Genomic DNA, 20,912 nt, shown 5'->3' with positions numbered 1-20,912 from the left:
CTTTTTAACACAACGGGATATTTTGCATTACAGTGAGCTTGCAGACCAGAGACCGGATTGGCAGTGGGGGGCCAGTGGTGGACTGCAGAGGACTGTTAGAAAATGAAGGGTGAGTCCTCGTTAAATAAGCTCTCTGTGCCTGTGCTGCCACCTAATGGCAGCCTCTTGATCTACCACTGGTAAGAATGAATGCAAGCAGTGTTATATCATTGTAACCCTTACCGTCACTTAATCAGTGCATGAGCAGTTTATCTTGTTAGAAATTAAGCAGTGCACAGGGATGTCTGCTTTACAAAATGGGGAGGGTGGGGGGTATCAAGTTTCGAATTTTAGTTGTGTGTTGACTGTGAGGATGACTGTAGGTTTGATGGTAGGGGGCGTTTCGATGTGTCCCTCTGCAGCACGGTGTTCGAGGACTCGGGCCCAGGGAGGCCGGGCAGCTGCTTCATGGAGGAGCCGCTGCCCTACACGGACCCCACCGGGGCGGCCGGCGGGGGCAACTGCCGCGCCCTGGAGTCGCCCAACCAGGAGCAGCGGCTCCAAGCACAACGCGTCCGCAACCAGGACTCCCGGGGCCACGCGCACACTCCCCAGAACCGGCCGCACGGCCACCAGACGCCCGAACTGCCTGAGGGTTACGGTGAGTTGGGTTTCTTCTCACGACAGTGAACCCTCACTCAACATCTCCTTGCCTCATGTCCATGACCGCATCTAAGGCGGGGGGGGATCACATCAGCCAGCGGCAAACGTAACGTAACGCTCAGACCATAATAAGTTGTGTCTCGTTCCTAAGCAACACAAACGGTTTGTCAATTGAATACGCTCGCGTTGCGCTTTGAAAGTTGAACCAAGTTCAACGTTTAGCTTGCCCAACGCTAGCGTTACGCCAGCGTTGCTACTGTTCCGCTGCCGAACCATAGAGAACAATAGGAAACCTGCCGCTTGCCGCTGGCTAATGCAATCTCCCCCCCTAAGACAGACATGGGCATCTACATACAGATGCTGTCACTGAACCACAACCTACAGTGTGTGGCCCACAGTATATTCCTGCTGTGCTCTTTCTGCTCAACAAATGCACACAACATTGTTCCTCCTTTTCATCAAACCTTTTCTTCAGCTGGCCACTTAATCCCAGCATGCACGCGCACACACACACACACACACACACACACACACACACACACACACACACACACACACACACACACACACACACAGCACACACATACAGGCAAGACACTTGCACACCGGCTTTTCTAAACCTGAGTCTTTAAACCATTGTCTGTAAATATTCAAACTGCATCTCTATCAATTCTTTAGCACACAGCTCCTCTCTGTAGAACTACGCTCTGTCGCACATAGTCAAACTGAGCTGTTTTAGCACTTACTAAAGTGAGGCGGGAATGAAGGGAACTCTCCCTAGTGGCCGCTTGCTGTCTTATTTGAGCCAGCATGACGGTGGCTGCCCACTCTGTAGGAGGTGGACAGGCTTCGTTTTACTCGTTCAGTGGCCCACAGATACCCCATACAGATCCACTCACTGGACCATGCCTACACACACACACACACACTCTCTCTCCAGACACTGCAGGGATCACTCATCATTAATCGTCTGAAAAGTTAGGAGAGCCGCGAAATGAGAGGAGTTGGTGTTGCTCGAGCAGTGGAGTTACCATCTGAGTACTGATGGTTCTGCATCTGAGTACTGATGGTTCTGCTTTCCTGCCTTTGTGCCTACAGAGCAGAGGACCACAGTGCAGGGCCAGGTCTACTTCCTGCACACACAGACCGGCGTGAGCACCTGGCATGACCCCAGGATACCACGGTAGGACCAGTCTAAAATGGGGCTACGCCGAGCACGCAACCGAAGCGTTCTCATCGCGTAGCATATGCTGCAGCTATTTGCTTCCACTATTATCAATGGAACTGGCTAGACCAGACGTGACCGTGCTTAATTATAACCAGACCAGACTAATTAGACCATTCTTCTAAAACTATTTTTACGCTCCGCAAGCAGAACGCTTCAGTTGAGTGCCTAGTCTAGTTTATCCTAAACAGTCTCTTTTTTTTTTTTTTGTCTCCAAACCAAATGAATGAAATTCCTTAGCTTTTTTTTGTTTGTTTGTTTACTTTAGTTGAGTGAGCTATACTTACTGTGATTGTGTTTTAACAAACCAACAAGAGAAGATTGTAATTGTGTGTTAACAAACGTCTGACCAACTAACTTTGTCATAATCAACAACCACCCCTTAACTCTGATCTTCCCAGTTGTGTTCAGTTCGGTTTTGTTCAGAGTCGTCAGAACAGTGTCACATGATCGCGAGTCATGTCAGACTGGTGTGAGAACATCAGTTCAGTTCTGCTTTTCGCTTTCAATTAAAAGGAAGTGTGAGCTTTGTGAGATTAGAAACAGCGGTTAAATCCTCTACGCTTTGTCTCATCCTTACTTGATGCAGAGTTTGAGAAACTCTTCTGATCTAAATGGTGCTAGTAATACCAGTGTCACTGTGTTGAAGGGAAGTGTCTGATCTATTACTACAACAAAATGTAGATGCGAAAGAATTGGCAATGCCGGTATGCAGTGTGGACTATAGAAGGACCAGATGATATACCTAAGTTTGTTTAGCTTTCTAAATAGGATTTTTGATTATTGTTATTATTATTTTTAGATCATATTGTCCAGCCATAATCTTTGCAGTGTAGTTTTAGAATTATTTTTAAAGCCAAGGTGTGTATTTAGCAGCGTGAGGGGTTGTGTTGAGTTGTGAGTGTGTGTGTGTGACTGTCCATCTGTGCCTGCGTCTGTGTGTGTGTGTGTGTGTGTGTGTTTATGCATGTGTGTGTATATGTGTTTCAAGTGTGTGTAAGAGTGTGTGAATGTGTGTATGCATGTGTGTGCATTTGTGTTTCAAGTGTGTGTGAATGTGTGTATGCATGTGTGTGCATAAGTGTGTTTCAAGTGTGTGTGTGCGCGTTCAGCGTAGTGAGCCGTGCCGCTGTGGTTGCCCCCCCTCAGGGACCTGAACAGTGTGAGTTGTGAGGACCTGGGCCCCCTGCCCCCGGGCTGGGAGGTCAGGAGCACGGTGTCAGGAAGGATTTATTTTGTGGACCACAATAACCGAACGACACAGTTCACCGACCCCCGGTTACATCACATCATGAGGTAAAGGCCAAGCGGCCACGCGACCCACTCTTTCCTGAACTGGATTCAGCACTGTTGACGAGTGAAGTCACTTACCTTGCACCCGTTTCCCTTTGACAACTTAACCTAATCACTCCTGAATAATCTAATTCACTGTGTGTTATGATCAATATTATTTAAAGCAATTTTATTTCTGAAAATTAAAATTTAATCAATTCGTCTTAAAAATCTTAATAATTGATTGATAATTGGTAGATGACTAGTGATTGGATGTAACATTAGAAGTTTGTTTTATTGATGCACAGTTTAATGAGTGCATGCATTATTTGTCTAAGTTGCCTCGTGTGTGTGTGTGTGTGTGTGTGTGTGTGTGTGTGTGTGTGTGTGTGTGTGTGGGGTGTGCCCTAGCAGCCAGCAGTCTCAGGTGAAGGAGTCGACGCAGGCGCTGCCGGTGCAGATGGAGGTGCCGGTGGAGGAGGGTGGCGAGGGCGGGGGCGAGCTGCCGGCGCGCTATGAGAGGGACCTGGTGCAGAAGCTCAAGCTGCTGCGCCACGAGCTCTCCCTGCAGCAGCCGCAGGCCGGACACTGCCGCATCGAGGTGTCCCGTGAGGAGATCTTCGAGGTAACCGTCCTCCCTCACAGCCTCACGCCTTGCCTCACTCACACGCCGGGATTCTGTCCAAGTTTTTTCTTTTTTTTAGTATAGTAAAGTATACATTATATATAAATTATAGTATTTAGTATAGTTTTTTGGGGACCTGGGTTCGAGTCTGACCGGTGTTCATTTCCCGATCCTACCCCATCTCTCTTTCCCACTCACTTTCTGTCACTCCTCACAGTCCTATCTGAATTCAGGCAAAAAGACCCAAGAATATATTTAGAGTTGATTGGATTTGCTAGAGGGGTTAGATTAACTCATTGCCATAGGGTATAGTGTTGATTATACTAGGTTGATGGGGAACGTGTGTGTTCGTGTTAGTGTTTTCGCATTTAATCCTGCAGCTGTTCACAACTCCTGCCTTGATTAGTTCTTTGATGACTTGAAGTGTTCCTTCTTAATTTGCTTAACACGGCTGATGGAAGTGCATCTTGTTTAGCTGAAGTTTTAATGAATGCGCATAAAATGTACAAATTAGTTTGATGGAAACCCAGCCACTGAGAGAGATGATTGAGATTAAGTCCCTGTTGACTCCTGTAGGCTTCACAGCAAGCTAGAGGCCCATGTGCTGAGCTTACAGCGCAGGTCGTGTCTGACTTATGGCTTGTGTGTGTTGCTTATCCAAACTCCTGAAAGAATCCCATTGACTGTGTTTACATGCACTGCAGTATGATGATTATGAGGCTTATTCCAATTTTGATCATATTCAACATATGGTGCTAACATGAACACACAGTAACCTGGTCATTAACATCCCTGTATACAAGATAAATACTAGCATCCCGGTAACTTATTAGTGTTTTATTACAGTATTCTTCACAAAGATTCTAGAGAGTGTGCTGCTCTATTATCTTTGGCTCTAATCAGTAATCTATCCTGCACGTAGCACTCTAAAACTAGAAACCAGGATAAGGCGTATACATGTTACAATATCCCGGTTACAGTACAGTACAGCTACAGCACTCCAGCTAGAATAATCAGAATTCTCAAACCTGAGTTTGTCCGGGGTTCTAAAATCAGGATGTGATGTTTTAAATGCGCAAACACAAAATCAGACACCTTAAAAACCCGATAATAACCAGGATACTCACTGCTTCCTGTCCACAGGAGTCCTACAGACAGATCATGAAGATGAGGCCAAAAGACTTGAAGAAACGACTGATGGTGAAGTTCCGTGGAGAGGAAGGCCTGGACTACGGGGGAGTGGCCAGGTAAGGGCCAAAAAGAGTCTGTAATATACAGATGAATTGTTAGCAGATTCACATGGGCAAAATGTTCATGAGTTATTCATCACAGTGCTTATGGTTAGTATAGAGAGATCATTATTGTGCGTTCATGCAGCTGGAAAGTGGGAAGGTTCCCACTTTGTAACTCCACACTTCCGAACTGAGAGTTTACTTGACAACAACAAACGGGCGATGTTGCTAATGTTCATAGGCTAGCTAGCCAGAAGGCTAACATCACATAGTTACTTAAAAATACTCTGGGAAGTATTGTTCAATATCACAATCAAGTACATTCAAGTACAATCAAGTATTTTATCTTTAACTATGTTGAGTGACGTCAACATTCTCCTAGCAGCTCTCACAAAGCCCCTACTTCAAACTGGGAAGTTCCCAGTTCAGGTGTGACGTACCCCCCCCCCCCCCCCAACCCCCATATAGAATTCTCCCCTTCCCAGTTGCTCATGAACACACCATTATTATTCTCTATAAGTCGCTCAGCATGGTGAGGGGGAATGGCAGGGATTGTTTGTTTCTGAATCCACTTGTGAGCAGGCTAAGAGTGGCTAATCTGATGAGGCCACTGGTGCCTGGGTCAACATTGTTTTTGCTCAGTCACCTCTGGCCCGCAATATTAAGCATTTCGCCATAACTTGAGGTCTTGCCTCTCACTCACACATGTCTCTCTGTTCTTTCCCTCCCCACCCCATATCTCTGTATTTCCTCCCAGGGAATGGCTGTATCTCCTTTGCCACGAAATGTTAAATCCGTACTACGGGCTGTTTCAGTATTCGACAGACAACATCTACACCCTGCAGATCAATCCCGACTCGTCCATCAACCCTGTGAGTGCAGCTGGTGTAAATTGTTCGGCTCAGCAGATCACCCCCATCTGGCACTAATGCCCCCTGGCTGGGGTGGGAGGGTGGGGGCGGCTTAGAGATGGAGCGCCTGTCTCCTCATTTGCACCCCAGAGGCGCTGCGCCGAGACCTCCCCTTGCCACTTGCCCTCTCGTTATGCTGCTCTCTTGCTCGCTCGCTCTCTGTCTCTTTCTTTTCTTCTTTTTCTCTGATGTGCTCTCTCTCTCTCACACTCTCTCTCTCTCTCTCTCTCTCTCTCTCTCTCTCTCTCTCTCTCTTTTCTCTCCTCTCCTTTGACTGGCTTTCTTGCATGTCGTTTTTTCATCTCCAGCACTCTAGCACTCTCTCCCTTTCTGTCGTTCGTCCTCCATCTTTTTCTCATCCTCTCTTTTTTTCCCCTCCTTCTCCTCACCCAGGACCACTTGTCTTACTTCCATTTTGTGGGGCGGATCATGGGCTTGGCCGTGTTCCACGGTCACTACATCAACGGCGGCTTCACACTGCCCTTCTATAAGCAGCTGCTAGGGAAGCCCATTCAGCTGAGTGACCTGGAGACGGTAGACCCCGAGCTGCACAAAAGCCTCGTCTGGATCCTGTGAGTGACATGAAACTGCCCACCTGCCAGCGCCCTCTGGCTGATGCGCACACACACACACACACACACACACACACACACACACTCACACACACACTCACACTCACACTCACACTCACACTCACACTCACACTCACACACACATATATATAAATCTGTTCAACCATTATTCTAATTCTGAATTCTGATTCTAATTCTGATTCTGAATCACTAATTCAGCCATTAATGCACCTTGTGTCTGTTGTGCATTAGGTCATTGAAGCCCCCTCATGTTGTTGTTTTTCTTCTTGGTCCTGACTTGCAGGGAAAATGATATCACGTCTGTTCTGGACCACACATTTTGTGTAGAGCACAACGCCTTTGGCAAGTTCCTCCAGCACGAACTCAAACCCAACGGCAGGAACATCGCCGTCACTGAGGAGAACAAGAAAGAATACGTGAGGTATGATCACTAGCGTGTAGAACTTTTAAGTTTGTTGATGGGAGAAAGAGGGATCTATCACATTTAGTAACGTTCAGTAATGCATAAATATATATATATATATATATATATATATATATATATATGAATATGAATATGAATATATACATGAATATATACGTATGAACTTGAAAATATGGGGAAACTTGAGTATACTGAGGTACAAAACTGACACTTTTCGATTTTTACGGGACAAAGTTTTCTAGAAAGGATGAAGGGGCTTAACTGACTCCAGTGACCATGAAATAATGTTGTCCTTTCCTCCCTCCCTCTGAGTGTGCGGAAGTACTATGTCTGATTGTTTGAGGGTTTTGTTTGTCTGGCACATCTGGTGGTCTCGAGTCAATGCCCCTGCCTTTAGATTTATGTCACCCTGTATGAAAGCAGCTGCGTACACATAAACATTATAGCCCCACCAAGAGTTGAGAGCGCACAGACCACAGAAAGTGGATTATGAGGAGTTTAGCCAGGAGAGGGCACCAGACCATTTGTGCGGATAGGCGTCTGCCGTGTGCCGCGTCTGGTGCCCTTCTGTTTTTCCACTGCCAGAGTGATTGAAAGGGGCCTTGACGTACAGGGAGCATTTTAAACAGAGCTAGGTTTTTTTTTTTTTTTTTTTTTTGTCGTTCCATGAGAGTGACAGTCTGCGTCAGTAGCGCAAGAGCAGAGGAGAGGAGAGGAGAGGGTAGACAGGGGTCATGGCGGCCCAGGGACGGTCGACCGCACAGGTGTAGAATCACGAAAGGGGGGAAGGAGGCGTGGGCCCGCCCAGTACTGGGAGGGAGGTCCATTAATCATCAGAGTGAAGCTAGCTTATCTGCAGCTTGCTGTGAATGTGTGAGACTCGGTGTGCGTGTGTGTTTATGTCTGTGGGTGGTCTGACGGTGGTCCTTGTCTCGGTCAGGCTCTATGTAAACTGGCGGTTCATGAGGGGTATCGAGGCCCAGTTCCTGGCCTTGCAAAAGGGGTTCAACGAGCTCATCCCTCAGCATCTACTCAAGCCATTCGACCACAAGGAGCTGGAGGTAAGGCTAGCATGAAGCCAGAGGATAAACACACTGTATCCGTTCTGTCTGGAATATAGCTTTTGCTCGTAGGCTTTATGACTAATGGCCCTTATTCTGACATCAAATATGTTGGACGCAACTCGTAAATCCCATTAAGTGGTAGATGGAAGGGCATGCCAGATTTCCAGCCCAGAGGTCTTGGGTCGGAGTGCAGCTTCCCAGTGTTGCAACGTCTTAATTTAGCGTTTCAGTGCAGGTGTTGAAATTACAACTCCCTTCCTATCGTTGTGGCACTCTGCTGCCTAAATGGAAAAGTCTTGGCTGAGGTATCCGAATATTAAATGCTTAGCCAAATTAGTTTTTGCAGATTTCCTACTGGTACTCTGCAAAGACTACACATATTTATGTTAAGATGGCGCAAAAAGCCTTTTGTTTAGATCCCTATTGACATCTGTTTTATACACCTCATTTTACGCTGTATCATTTTTTTTAATTTCATTTTATTATGTTGGTTATAGCTCTTGGGTATAAAGTCTCGATCTGGCTCCAAGCAAATTTCCCCCAGGGGGATAGTAAAATTTCACTCAACTTGAGCTTGGATACTGTATGCTGGATAAGAATTCATCCTCATTGTTTATCCTAATGTGTGTGTGTGTGTGTGTAGCTGATCATCGGCGGCCTGGGAAAGATCGACCTGAGTGACTGGAAGGCGAACACGCGGCTCAAGCACTGCGTGGCCGACAGCAACATTGTGAAGTGGTTCTGGCAGGCGGTGGAGTCGTTCGATGAGGAGCGGAGGGGCAGGCTCCTCCAGTTTGTCACCGGCTCCACGCGTGTCCCACTGCAAGGCTTCAAAGCACTGCAAGGTGGCTAATGCATGGGCCAACATGGCTCACAATACACATACACCATGTACAGTAGACTCACTCACACAAGCACACACAGGTGCCTATAAACAGTAAATGGCTGAACTGTTTACACCCTTCACAAGGGTGTAAATGTATGTCTCGATCAAGTAAAGATAGACACACACAGACACACACACACACACACACACACACGCCCACACACACACACGCACCAAAAACACACTTGAGTGTACACACAGACTTGAGTGTACACACACAACCAGACATATGATGAGACCTAGATGTTTGTGAATGCAGAAAATACAACTTTGAAATAATGAACAACATAAGACCTAGATGTTTGCTAATGCAGAAAATGCAGCTTAGAAGTCAAAAACAACATGTAAATACACACACACAAGCAGTCACATGCACACTCTTTATTTTCTTCAAAGCCTTGTTAGATGTCTGACGCCTGAGCTGGGACGACATCTTGAATACACACACACACACACACACACACACACACACACACACACACACACACACACACACACACACACACACACACTACAACACAAATAGCATTGCACTGCCCAGTCTCTGATGCGCACCTAGAGCCCCATGTAATTGATTACGCTTAGACGAAGATTTGATTTTGTCAGGGATCACCTTCAGACGGACGCCCATGCAGACTGGCGCACACACTTGCTCTCACACACACGTCTACATTTTTTCAGCCACACACAGACAAGCTATTTATAACCTAGTAAGATCATAGAAAATGAAATTAAAGTGAACTTCAGCCCGCTTCCCTATAGCTCCCTGGAGTAAGAGCTTTTAGTGCCCTCTTCAGCCACAAAGAGGAGGTTCTGTTCAGTCGGAAATGCATTTGCTCTCTTCTGCACTGCTTTTAAGCAAATACTCCTCTGCATATTAACAATATGCCTTTGGAGGGGATTCCGGCAGTGTAGGCATATAGTCATGGAGCAGTATGGTAATGTCATACTATCATAACATCAAACCTGAATGGCCATAATTTGGAAGGCTCACAGTATTTTGAATATCTTACTGTGCAGTGAAACCACTATGATTACCAGTATGTAAATCTGAAAGTGTATTGTCCACTAGGACATTGAATTGGTAAGAATCTTGCGAGACAGTATGCATTATGATACTGGGTTTACAATTCCAATATATTGTGAGACAGTAAGCAAAAATAATAAAATTATATTTTTTAAACCAAATTTTAGGAATAGAAATCATAAAAAATATAAGAAAAATCTGCACACTCCATTCTGTGCAAAAAAAAAAGTTTTTACTCAAATCTGCGCAAGCTGAAGAAGGTGTGCAGATTTTTCTAATATCTTTTATATTTACCTGCCAATCCTGTTCCTTGACCGATGAGTGGTGATCTTTGACTTTATTAGGAACAGAAATCATGCAATTTTTCGATATCAGAACAGTTGGATCACAGTCCCTGGTACATCCAGCATAGTACTACAGTGTGAGCGATCAGACAGATTCTTTAATTGATTAAAAACTGGTACAGAGATTTAGAGAATTTATCCCAAAACCTAAAAAAAAAACAATAGGTAGCAATACTCAATTGGATTGATGTTTTCTTGCACCCCTACTACACACACTAATATTTCTAACAGATGTGTATTTTTAAAAATCTGACTGCTCTATTATATCACTATCTGCTCATTGAACCTTGTCTGAAATGTAAACCCCACCCATACCTCTGCATAATGTGGTGTTGAGTTGTTAACAAGTGGGGTTCACTTTCAAAGTTGATTGCTCCCTTATGTTGCATGATTTGTAACATGTGCGGGAACAGTGATGACTAGAATGTATTCTGGTAAGGCTCTACAGGTTCTGCAGGCCCAAGACTTTTCACTATCCACTTGATTGATGCCAACACGGACAACCTGCCTAAAGCCCATACATGGTAAGACAAGCATCCATCTGTCTGCTGTGGAGCGTCTTCACCTTAAGCTTACCCTCCCCGCTATCATCTGTAATTATAATTTAAGGCACTGGGCTGGGGCAACTTCAACAGATTATGGTAGTGAAGGCGCATGGTGCCACCATAGCCGTAATTCTCCTTTAGAATTAAAAAAAAACATCCACTGATAGATGAAATGCTTTTGAAATGCATGCCTTGACAGACTGGAAGGTGTTGAAAGACTTGTGCATACGTCACAGCCTGCGCCACTGAGAGCTTTTCTAGAGATGGTTGTTGTGGAACTGTTGTCTACGGTACATTTCATCGTCTTTCCATTGTCACTCCCACAGCTTCAACCGCATCGATATCCCGCCTTACGAGTCATATGAGAAGCTCTATGAGAAGCTCCTGACTGCCGTAGAAGAGACCTGTGGTTTTGCTGTTGAGTGAACGAACCCTCTCCCCCCAAGTCCTTCCTACCCCCACTTCCACTGCACAGTGACCAGCGGTGACTAACCTACTTAACAGCCACGCTCCCTTAAAGCACCCTAAACTCCCCTCACCCAACCCGCTAACCCTCCCCCCAAATTCCCCCCAATGCCCCTACGGTGGACAAAACTGATGGCTCCCCCCTCTCGGGTGAGCGATACCCCTGGCCAGCATCACCCACAGCCTAACAGGAGGGATGCCACTACCAAGGGGCCTGGAACTCCGCTCCTGTGGGGCCCAGTTTTAGGAGTGTTTATTCTGTTGTGTGATGTTTGGGAGTTATTATTTTTTTTTTCCCACATTTAACATAACAAGTTTCACACCAATGGAAAAAGAACAACAAAAATCCGATCCATGTTTTTGTTATTTTTAATTTTTCGTTTCGTTTTTGGAAAAATGAAAAAAAAAACGGAGGAAAAGCTTGTGATGTCTTCGTCACTGAAGCGGTGGGTTTGGTAGTCTGATTTTCATTGCAAGTCGGTCGGCGAACTTGTGCTGCTTTTAGCTGCCATGACCAGCTACTCGCTGAACCCTGGTCCACATGAAGTAGAGGTCAAGTTTTAGTCAGCATTAGGTTAAGTGTTTTAACACCACAGCCTTGGACAACAAAACAAATCTACCTATTGCAGTTACGTCTTGAAGGAGGAGGCCAAGGCCAGGTCAATGACTGACTATTTGCTACATAATCACATCAACACAGAGGTATATGATGTCTACAGGAGCATAGGTTAAAATGTTTTGTTTTTGTGTTTTAATTTTGCATCCTCTTCAGCAGGGTGCCATTTTGCTTTTCTGTGGTATCTCCAATACTGTATTTTATAATCAGTCATTTTACTTTTTAATGGCTTGTTGCAGGATTTTTCCCCCTTTGAAATGATTGACGACATAAAAGCCCCTAATAATGGGTCTCACTTTCTTTGAGACCGGATGATTTGACAGTTACTGCTCCTGTGAACATTGCCTATCAGACGAAGCACATCATTGAAAGAAGAGGTGCCAGTCATGTGAAATCAGGAGAGTGGGAAGACGGTTGGCAGCGTTACTCTGCAGAGCGTCTATGATTTCCTGACTTCTCTTGCAGTCACTGAGAAATAACTTCAGTATTTTCTTTTTACGCAGAGTATTCCTTCCTTTTTCTCGAAGTCTGTTTATGAATACTCTTTTTTTCAGTCCCTAATTTTAACCATACTTTAATCACAAAAGATGTCTGTTGTGTGTGAGTATCTTTCTTTTACATCACTGTATGATCAATGTATGATGTCCATTAACATCTCCAACCTCAAATGGTCCTGAGTTCCATCGTCATAGCAGTGGAGTGAATGAAACACACCTCATTCAAGTGTCATTAATATCATTTGAAAGACAAATTTTGTTCCTCAGTTATTCATTTCTTAAGATGTTCATGTTACTGCCATGGTTGTCAAGCATTTACTGTTGTGACATCTGGTTCGCAAAAAGTGTACTCAATTGAATAGGTTTTATTATTATTATTATTATTATTATTATTATTATTATTATTATTATTATTATTTATGTGTATCTGAATATCACAGATCCACTGTGCGACGAATGATCATATACTTTCCATAACTGCATCTTAAACCACTGTCAGAAGTAACATAAGCTTGGCTGTAGCACTTTTCACCGGCACATACAGTTTTTCCTTTTATATTCCTTTCTGCAGACAGGAATTTTATGTCTGTTTCTGCTCACGTTGTAAAGAAAGGTCTAGGATTTCATCATATAGTGCTTGTCGTGCATGGCACCATGTTCTCCATAAGTTTGAGTCACAGAGAAAATATGAATGAGCCAGCTTAATAGTTTTAAGTGTTCTGCAACAACACAACCACTTGACCTTTTTTTTTTTTTTTTTTTTTTTTTTTTTTTTTACTAATTATTTATTACTATGTAATGTAATTTTAAGTATTGCTGCTATTATCAATATTCCCTACCTTTCAGAAAAGGCTGATTACTTGTGAAAGCTGTACACTAATCTACATTGTTTTTTATGTATGAATCGAAAAAGTATTTAAAAAGCTGCTGCTGATGAGTCTTAGTGAGGTCGGTAGGGTTAGAAGACCTTTACTTCCAAGACCTGAATCTGGAGCAGCAATTTAGACTGGACCCCGGAGGTCATTCTCATGTTTATGATAAATGCAATAAAAGCAACACCAACACAATTATATTAATGGTTCTTTCTTAACCTGTGTTTTATTTTACTTTAACTCTATGAGATTGATCAGTTATTTTCAGGTCAGGTAGGCCTATATGAATTATTAGGACTGGGAAAAAAAATCCTTTTTTTGCAGATTTTATCCCTTAAATTTACGATATTTAGATCTCCAGTCTTTGAACCTTAAAATCAGACTAAAATAAGAATATATAAAATAGAAAAAGGTGTTGTTGAGGCAAGGGTAATGAGTGTAGAGTGAAAGTGGACTTTGGCTTGCTGATCACAACTCCATTTCCTCTGAGAAAGCCTTCACCCAGTCATGTGACCATTACATTACAGTGTGTACAATTATTAGGTTATTTGTTTATTGAATGCAAGAGCAATGTAACTTACTATGTACTAAACATTTCTGAAAAAAAAAAGTGTAAATAAGATTATATTAAAGAAACTAAATTGAAAATATTTACAATTTTTGTGTCGGTGCCTCTTTCTTCAATCTCTTTTATGAAGATGTGTCTATCGGCCTTCCAAGACGCAGGCTAGACTTAGCAAGTAGCACTCCCACCCCAAGCTATTTTATTTGAATAGCTCTTAAAATCTGTGACCTTATGCAGTCACATATTGTATCGAGTTTTAAGGAAATCAACACGTGAGCAAAAGAATTTGGCGTTGCACAAGAGGAAAAAGTTAAACTCAAATGGCATTTTGAATTAGTTCATATAACCCATTTATTCTTATTAACTATCAATATCTAAAAACTATCATTTCAAAAGGTGAGCTATGGTGGGACGTGCTCTGGAACCGATATTTCACGGCTAAGGGTTCCAGAGGAGTGGGAGAGGGGGCTATGGAAACTAAAGTCGTCTGCTCATGTTGATTTTATCATCGTTTTTCTGGTTGGCTCTTGAGGCTAAAACTCTGTCTACAAATTTGATGCATGCAGATAGGCCTCCGTTCTGAATAATAAGAAGCAGTCCAGCCTATGGGTAGCACCGCCATTCACTCACATGCCCAAACGCAGCTCACAAATGTGCTGCGTAGTTTAAAAATAATAACGCATGCATTGACTGTAAAGCTATGGAAGCTCTGGTGGTCATGCATTTTTGTAATTACACACAGAGATTTAATATGTGTCGCTTTGGGAAAATCTAAACGCATAACGCTGTTAAATACAAAATGTTTCCACACAAAATCCTGCGAGGTCTTGGAACGTTTTAGTGCACTTATTAAATGTGGATCTCTTGTGCATACAATGTGAAGCTATATGGTAACTTATTCATGGCCAGGAAAAGCACTCGTGCCAATGGCTGTCTACGCTGCTTCCACAAAGGTAGGCCTAGACAAGCTGGATGCAGAAAGCCTTTTGAAAAGTCTGGCTGTTTGACGAAATAGGTCGTTGGCTCGGTCCCAGGGCATGGAATAGGATAGCAGTGGAGTTGGCCAGGGGGTCAAGCGTGTCAGTACTAAGCTATGTGCTCTTTGAAGAAACCAAACCCACCTTTGGAATAGGCATTCTAGCTGCAATGGCATTCGTATTCAAAGTAGGCCTAGGCTAGTGCTGCTCCGATGAGTTAATGATGATCATTCCTCCCCATTCGTAATCTATTCCTCCCTTGTGAAAACATTTGCGCCTGGAAAAAAACATCCCAGCTGATGCTGGGTGCTTCCTGACGGGTCGGACACCCTGACAAGAGTCTGCACTAATTGGTCCTGGCGTTCTCTCGAGCGGAGAGCGTAGCCAGACCTTTGGTTTGGCTTCAGGGCTTGGTGGAGAATCCGAGCTCCCTCTTTCGTCTTCACCGGCTTAATGAAAATGAGAGGGTTGAGGTCTCGGTAGTCATTACATTTCGAGGTGGTTTCTTTCCGAAGATCCAAATTAATGCTGACGGACGTGATAAGGCCAACGTCCTTCTGGTCGGGTCTGTGTCATACTTTCCGATAACTCATTCCCCTCCAGCCGGATCATTGCTCGATCCTCTTACAGGCAGAGCGCTCACACTCAATGGTGTCTGGGACTAGACGGCGATCGTCCCGTTCGACGGGAGTATTATGACCTGAACTCTATCACTGCTGATTGTTTATTTGTATTTCATTCAGTCCTACACACATCATGGGAACACCAACGACATTCCACAGAGGAATGGAGACAAATATCCCTATGTCCATCATCACACCAGCCTCTCCCATCCCATGCATGCGACAGTGACATGTTAGACCATCAAGAGAGAGAGAGAAAGTGTAAGAAAATATATAAAACAAAAAATAAACAAAATAAATATAAAACAATCTCAATTGTTCAGCATTGTAGGCTAAACCACCTGTGGAGGGTATGATACGTCAGATTTTCTTTAGCTCTCGCGAGTTGTTACTGGAACCTGCCCTCATTGAGTGCAAAGTGATGTTGATTTGTTACCCAGTCCATCAGTGTGTTGACTATAGCTCAGACTGCGTCGAAGTGTTATTTTTTATTCACACATGAATCACAGGCTAGACAACCTGTTTTTAATGTAGTCTAAAGTCATTTGGTCAATTTAGTTGAGATGCTCTTCCAGGGTATCAAGACGCTATAGCCTATAAGTTCCATTTGTGGCAAAATCAGATTGACATGCTGATATTATGTGAGGGCCATTCTCCACTAATATTGCCTGCATGGTTGGTGAACTCACTGATAAGGAGGAACAAATATGCCCTACCCGATTATAGATCCATAGACATAGTGGTTGTACTTTTTTCCCCCCATCTTTTTGATCACTGTCAATTTCTAACTTTATGGCAGAAGAGCCACTGATGAAATGATTGTAATTACAAAGGCATAATCAAATTTGGAAGGTACACACAGGCAATGGAAATATCCACTCAAATTGAGCTTCTTGGCAGCTGACGTTGTAATTGCAGGGTGTGATGTAAGTGACCCTATGCACTGCCCACTGACCATGTTTCATCAGTTGCTTCCCCACCATCTTGAGATCGCAAAGGCAGATACTGTATGTCCTTCAGCAGTGCTATCAGGATGTGGCAAACAACAGAACAGCATATTGTGGGGAAGAGATTTGAGGATAATGGATTATGTTTGTGCTGCACCACCTCAGCTGGTACTGCAGCAATTCTATATTCATTCCTTTTTAAATGGTGGAGCATTATGTGTCTGAGGATAAAACGGCACACTACTGATGCTGACATCTTCGGCCAGTTAAATATAAACTCTAATTACAGGAGCAGTGTGTGATTCTAATCCAATGAGCTTTTTGGTCAAATTCAGTGAATTGCTGCTAGCGGTCCACTAGCTGTCTGCACTGTGTGTGTGTGTGTGTGTCTGCTTCTCTCTCTCTCTCTCTCTCTCTCTCTCTCTCTCTCTGTGTGTGTCTGCTTTCTCTCTCTCTCTCTCTCTCTCTCTCTCTCTCTCTCTGTGTGTGTGTCTGCTTCTCTCTCTCTCTCTGTGTGTGTGTCTGCTTCTCTCTCTCTCTCTGTGTGTGTGTGTGTGTGTGTGTGTGTGTGTGTCTGCTTCTCTCTCTCTCTCTGTGTGTGTGTGTGTGTGTGTGTGTGCGTGTGTCTGCTTCTCTCTCTCTCTCTCAGTGTGTGTATGCGTGTGTCTGCTTCTCTCTTTCTCTCTCTCTCTCTCTCTCTCTGTGTGTGTGTCTGTGGAAAAAACCCCAGCAGGGTTCTTGCACTGTCCTGGGGCTCTGTGTATGAAAGGCAGACATGGCTGTTCAGACTGAGCCATAAACAACTCTGCAAAATCAACATGTTGGTTCAGGAGGACGAAAAGGGAGAGTTGTAACTTTATTGGCTGTTGAGTTCAAATATCAACAACCTTTTGCCAGAATGAAGACACATTAAAGAAATGTACTCTTATCAGGGGACATGAGGCTGTGTTTATGCGATAGATAAATCAGTGTTTTGTTTATTAGTGATTTTGTCAAGAAATTTGCTAGAGTAAACAAAGAGGGCCTGTGAATAAATGTTATATTAATTGTGTTAACTGATATGTTTCAGGCGAGAGAGTCCATCAGATCCTGATAACATAATGCTATAATTATTAAGAAGTCCGTTTTGAATTGAAATTCCTGAGTCTCTATCCCATTTTCTCTGGATTTCTCTGATGGTATCTCAGGTTTTGTCTTGTTGATGTAGCTAGAAATATATCTGAAGGTGTTGTATCACAAACAAGCTGCATTATGCACAGTGCATTGCCTGTGTTAGAGGTGGTTATGTTAACAACTGGTCTGTATTTAATCTTACATGTAAAGGCTCCATAAAAAGCTTGAGTGGTAAAAAACAACAGCAAAAAATACGATAACATCAGAAATGTTCCAAACAGAAAATGTTGATATAGAGGGAAAGCGAATCGGCCTTATCAGATGTCTTCTTATTTTCAGATGATACAGACAAGAGACTAGGATGCCTCATGCATTTAGATAATAGATGGGATGGTCCAGGCATTTTTTTCAGAGACGTTTATGTCTTTAATCTGACAGAACAGTGAAGAGAGTGACAGAAGGGAGTGGGAGTGAGGGATGGGGTGGGACCAGGAAATGACCCAGCCAGTGACCCAGCCAGTGACCCAGCCTGTGGGCACGTGGACCCAAATATGGTGTGGGTGCTGTAACCAGTTGTGCCACAGCGCCACCCCTGGTCCAGGCATTTTATTATATAATTGTCTACCCCTGACCAGTCTTGTCTAGACTTGTAGCTGTTTGCAGTTGTGGACCCATGTGCATGGCATTGTGTGTTAAAACTGGGTTGCACCATTTTACCATTTACATACTAGCCTACTGAGTAGTGAGCCCTGCAGAGTAATTGGTCATGTCATCCAACAGTTTTGCACCAAATTAAGATTCCAGGTCACAGTGGTTTGTGAGGCCAGGGAAACATACTAATTGATGGATATTAATACTACAGATAAAGATTTTAAAAATGGTAAATCAACCCCCTTTTCTCTTCAGCATTGCCTCCCTTCAGCACAAGCCTGTTCGCTCAGCTGTTTGTAAGCTGTTTTATAACCCACTGTAATCACTGTACTTCATGAGCAGTTTAAGGGGATTGAGCTTTTATAAACTATGTTTATCTTCCTCTAGATCAGGAATTCTTTCAGATGATAATTGCTTGCTCTGGCAAGCTAGTTTAGACATTTCTTAAGCCTTGACATCATCATTTGTTTGGATTGGCGAACTCTTTTATATCTTTCCATTTTGTTTTGTTTGACACCCCTTCATCATTTTTGTGTTAAATTGAAAAATATGTCTTCCTCTGCAAGCTAGGCCTCTTCATTGGAGGATATGTGATTTAGTGATTTAGTTCCACATTTGAAATTTGTTTAAGTTTTTTTTTTTTTTTCTGATGATATACTGTACTAGATCCCAGTGTGGTTCTCTCTAGACAGTAAAGTTAAGCCCATATGTTACTGTAAATGTAAATATGTATTTTTGTCTTGGAACTACAGTTATTTGGTTGTATGATTACAATAATTAGAAGTGTGTGTGTGTGTGTGTGTGTGTGTGTGTGTGTGTGTGTGTGTCCATCCATCCAAAGCAGAGCAAATATTGCATGAGCTTTATTGAATATGGAGTGAGGCTATTATTAATTTCAATGCATTTTTCTTCTTAACATTACACACATGATAGTGATTAGGATTTATAAAGTGCTTTATTATGAAACATGTTTTTCCAGATTATCAAGGTTGGATGGACATACAAACCAACAGTACTTCGAAATAAAATAAACTTCATACAATCTCTCCTTTGTTTTTTCAGGACAGTGCAATATTCCCGGATGCTCATTTGAAGTCTTCAGAATTAGTTGATTACAGAGAGGGCACTGTTTTTATTCAGCCAACATGCATTGCATAATAAGTAATGAAAGTGAAACATCTCTTTCCAGACCATGAAATAGCAAAGCCGTTTTATATGGCAAATGGACATAAATTGGAGGACATGTTGGCCAAACAAATGCTGGGAATGAAGACAGGTTTATTGGCCACGCAGTTTGACTTTTACACAAGAACTTTATAGACGCACCTCTTACAAGTAGGAATCTTGGGAATAAATTTGATGAAGGATATGGAAAAATTGTGACAGGAGCAGAAATTCCTCTGAGGCATTTTTATGGGACGTTTGTCATTCGGCGTCTCAAAAATTCCTGATTCATTGTTCTTTTATGTCGTTCATCAACTGAATGTATGAGTTTTGAATTGAAATTCGCCCTCAAGATGTTCTGCACCTGTTTTGAAGAACGTGAAGACACGTTACCGCTCTACTGAAGTGCCCATCTGCATGAGTGGAGGTCCAAAAACTGAACATTTATCAGACCCACTCATGGGATCAGTGACAAGATCAAACTATCTGGAGAGCAAGAAAGTTTCTCTTTTTACAAAATATATTTCACTATAACAACTAGATGACCCTCAGAAGCAACAACAAGACTCCCTAAGTGAGTTATAGTGAAAGTGTGGCAGGAGCTACAACTACATAATAAATGCTCCTTACATAACAGGCAGACATGTAGCCAAGTTTAAAGTTACTCTGAGTTTAGAGTTCATCCATTATAGATGACCAGACCTTCAGGGCCTTATCTTAAGTATTAACAACAGCAAGATGCTGGACTCAGCATGAAATCCTGTGAACCCAGGTATGCCTAGTATTGTGGTACAGTAGCTTCATTCAAGCTTGGAAAATATCATGTTTCCCTGAAATGATACTGAGAAAATATGGCTACTTTCTCTAACAGACCACACAGGTAACATTTGCTCTCAGGTCAAAATTATAATTTCATATGAATCATCTTGAAATTATTCTTGGCTTCACAAAGATCACTGTACACAGCACAAATAATCTATAGCCTACTAAAGATATTTCCTTTGCAGTGTGTCATCCCCGTGGTAAATGCTCATGTTTGTTTTCAAATCTGAGTAAATGCCAAGAATTGATTGTTATTGCCAGATGGAGCCAGAAGTCTTCATTTGTTTTGGAACTTGACATGCTTCATAAAAGATAGTCAAATATCTGTTATGTACAAAAAACTTTCCACTTGTTAATGTGAATTTGAGTCTTTTGGTTATGAAAGGTGCTTGGTGTTTTTAACACACACGGCATACATTTTTCCAGTCGTTTTCTTCTAAGCTGTCATCTTTGGAACAGGTAATTACTTTAAAAGAAATGAGTTTTCAGTGGGAACTGGAAAATTCAACTGGGTGACACAATGGCGAAGATAGAAGGATCTGTAATGGTACTTATCCCTTTGCACTACAATCGACATAATCTTTGCTGTCAAGTGTTTTATGCTGAAAAAGCATGCAAGAATGTGCAGCAAATCCCTGTCTGTTTTTTTAAAAATTATTTTTTTAACGTTGGCAACTCTGAGGTGACACATTACTTCTGATACTTGTGGAGAAGAAATACTCCCAAGTCTTGCTACTTATTATTTAACATCATCAGCCTATCTTCAAAAAGGTTTTTTTTTTAAATATTGAACTAGCAAGACACTGAGAC

General features: G+C 42.8%; 1 protein-coding gene across 10 annotated transcripts in view; it reads left to right on the top strand.

Moving 5' to 3' along the window:
* smurf1 (SMAD specific E3 ubiquitin protein ligase 1) overlaps positions 1-13,897 on the top strand; it is a 35,978-nt gene extending 22,081 nt beyond the window's left edge. For 3 of the 10 annotated variants that reach the window (XM_048245593.1, XM_048245588.1, XM_048245595.1), the window contains exons 6-18: positions 34-109; positions 402-640; positions 1,741-1,825; positions 3,017-3,163; positions 3,551-3,764; positions 4,908-5,011; positions 5,754-5,868; positions 6,301-6,479; positions 6,784-6,921; positions 7,865-7,985; positions 8,632-8,833; positions 10,685-10,769; positions 11,117-13,897. In XM_048245593.1, the coding sequence (XP_048101550.1) occupies positions 34-109; positions 402-640; positions 1,741-1,825; positions 3,017-3,163; positions 3,551-3,764; positions 4,908-5,011; positions 5,754-5,868; positions 6,301-6,479; positions 6,784-6,921; positions 7,865-7,985; positions 8,632-8,833; positions 10,685-10,769; positions 11,117-11,216 (1,805 nt within the window). In that variant the 3' untranslated portion in view covers positions 11,217-13,897. The remainder of the gene's footprint in view (positions 1-33; positions 110-401; positions 641-1,740; positions 1,826-3,016; positions 3,164-3,550; positions 3,765-4,907; positions 5,012-5,753; positions 5,869-6,300; positions 6,480-6,783; positions 6,922-7,864; positions 7,986-8,631; positions 8,834-10,684; positions 10,770-11,116) is intronic. The other 7 variants (XM_048245596.1, XM_048245592.1, XM_048245594.1 and 4 more) reach the window with 5 other exon arrangements.
* Positions 13,898-20,912: the final 7,015 nt, after the last annotated feature.

This window comes from Alosa alosa, chromosome 6 (genome assembly GCF_017589495.1).
Source record: "Alosa alosa isolate M-15738 ecotype Scorff River chromosome 6, AALO_Geno_1.1, whole genome shotgun sequence".
Lineage (NCBI taxonomy): Eukaryota > Metazoa > Chordata > Actinopteri > Clupeiformes > Clupeidae > Alosa > Alosa alosa.
This window is presented reverse-complemented; position numbering and strand designations above follow the sequence as displayed.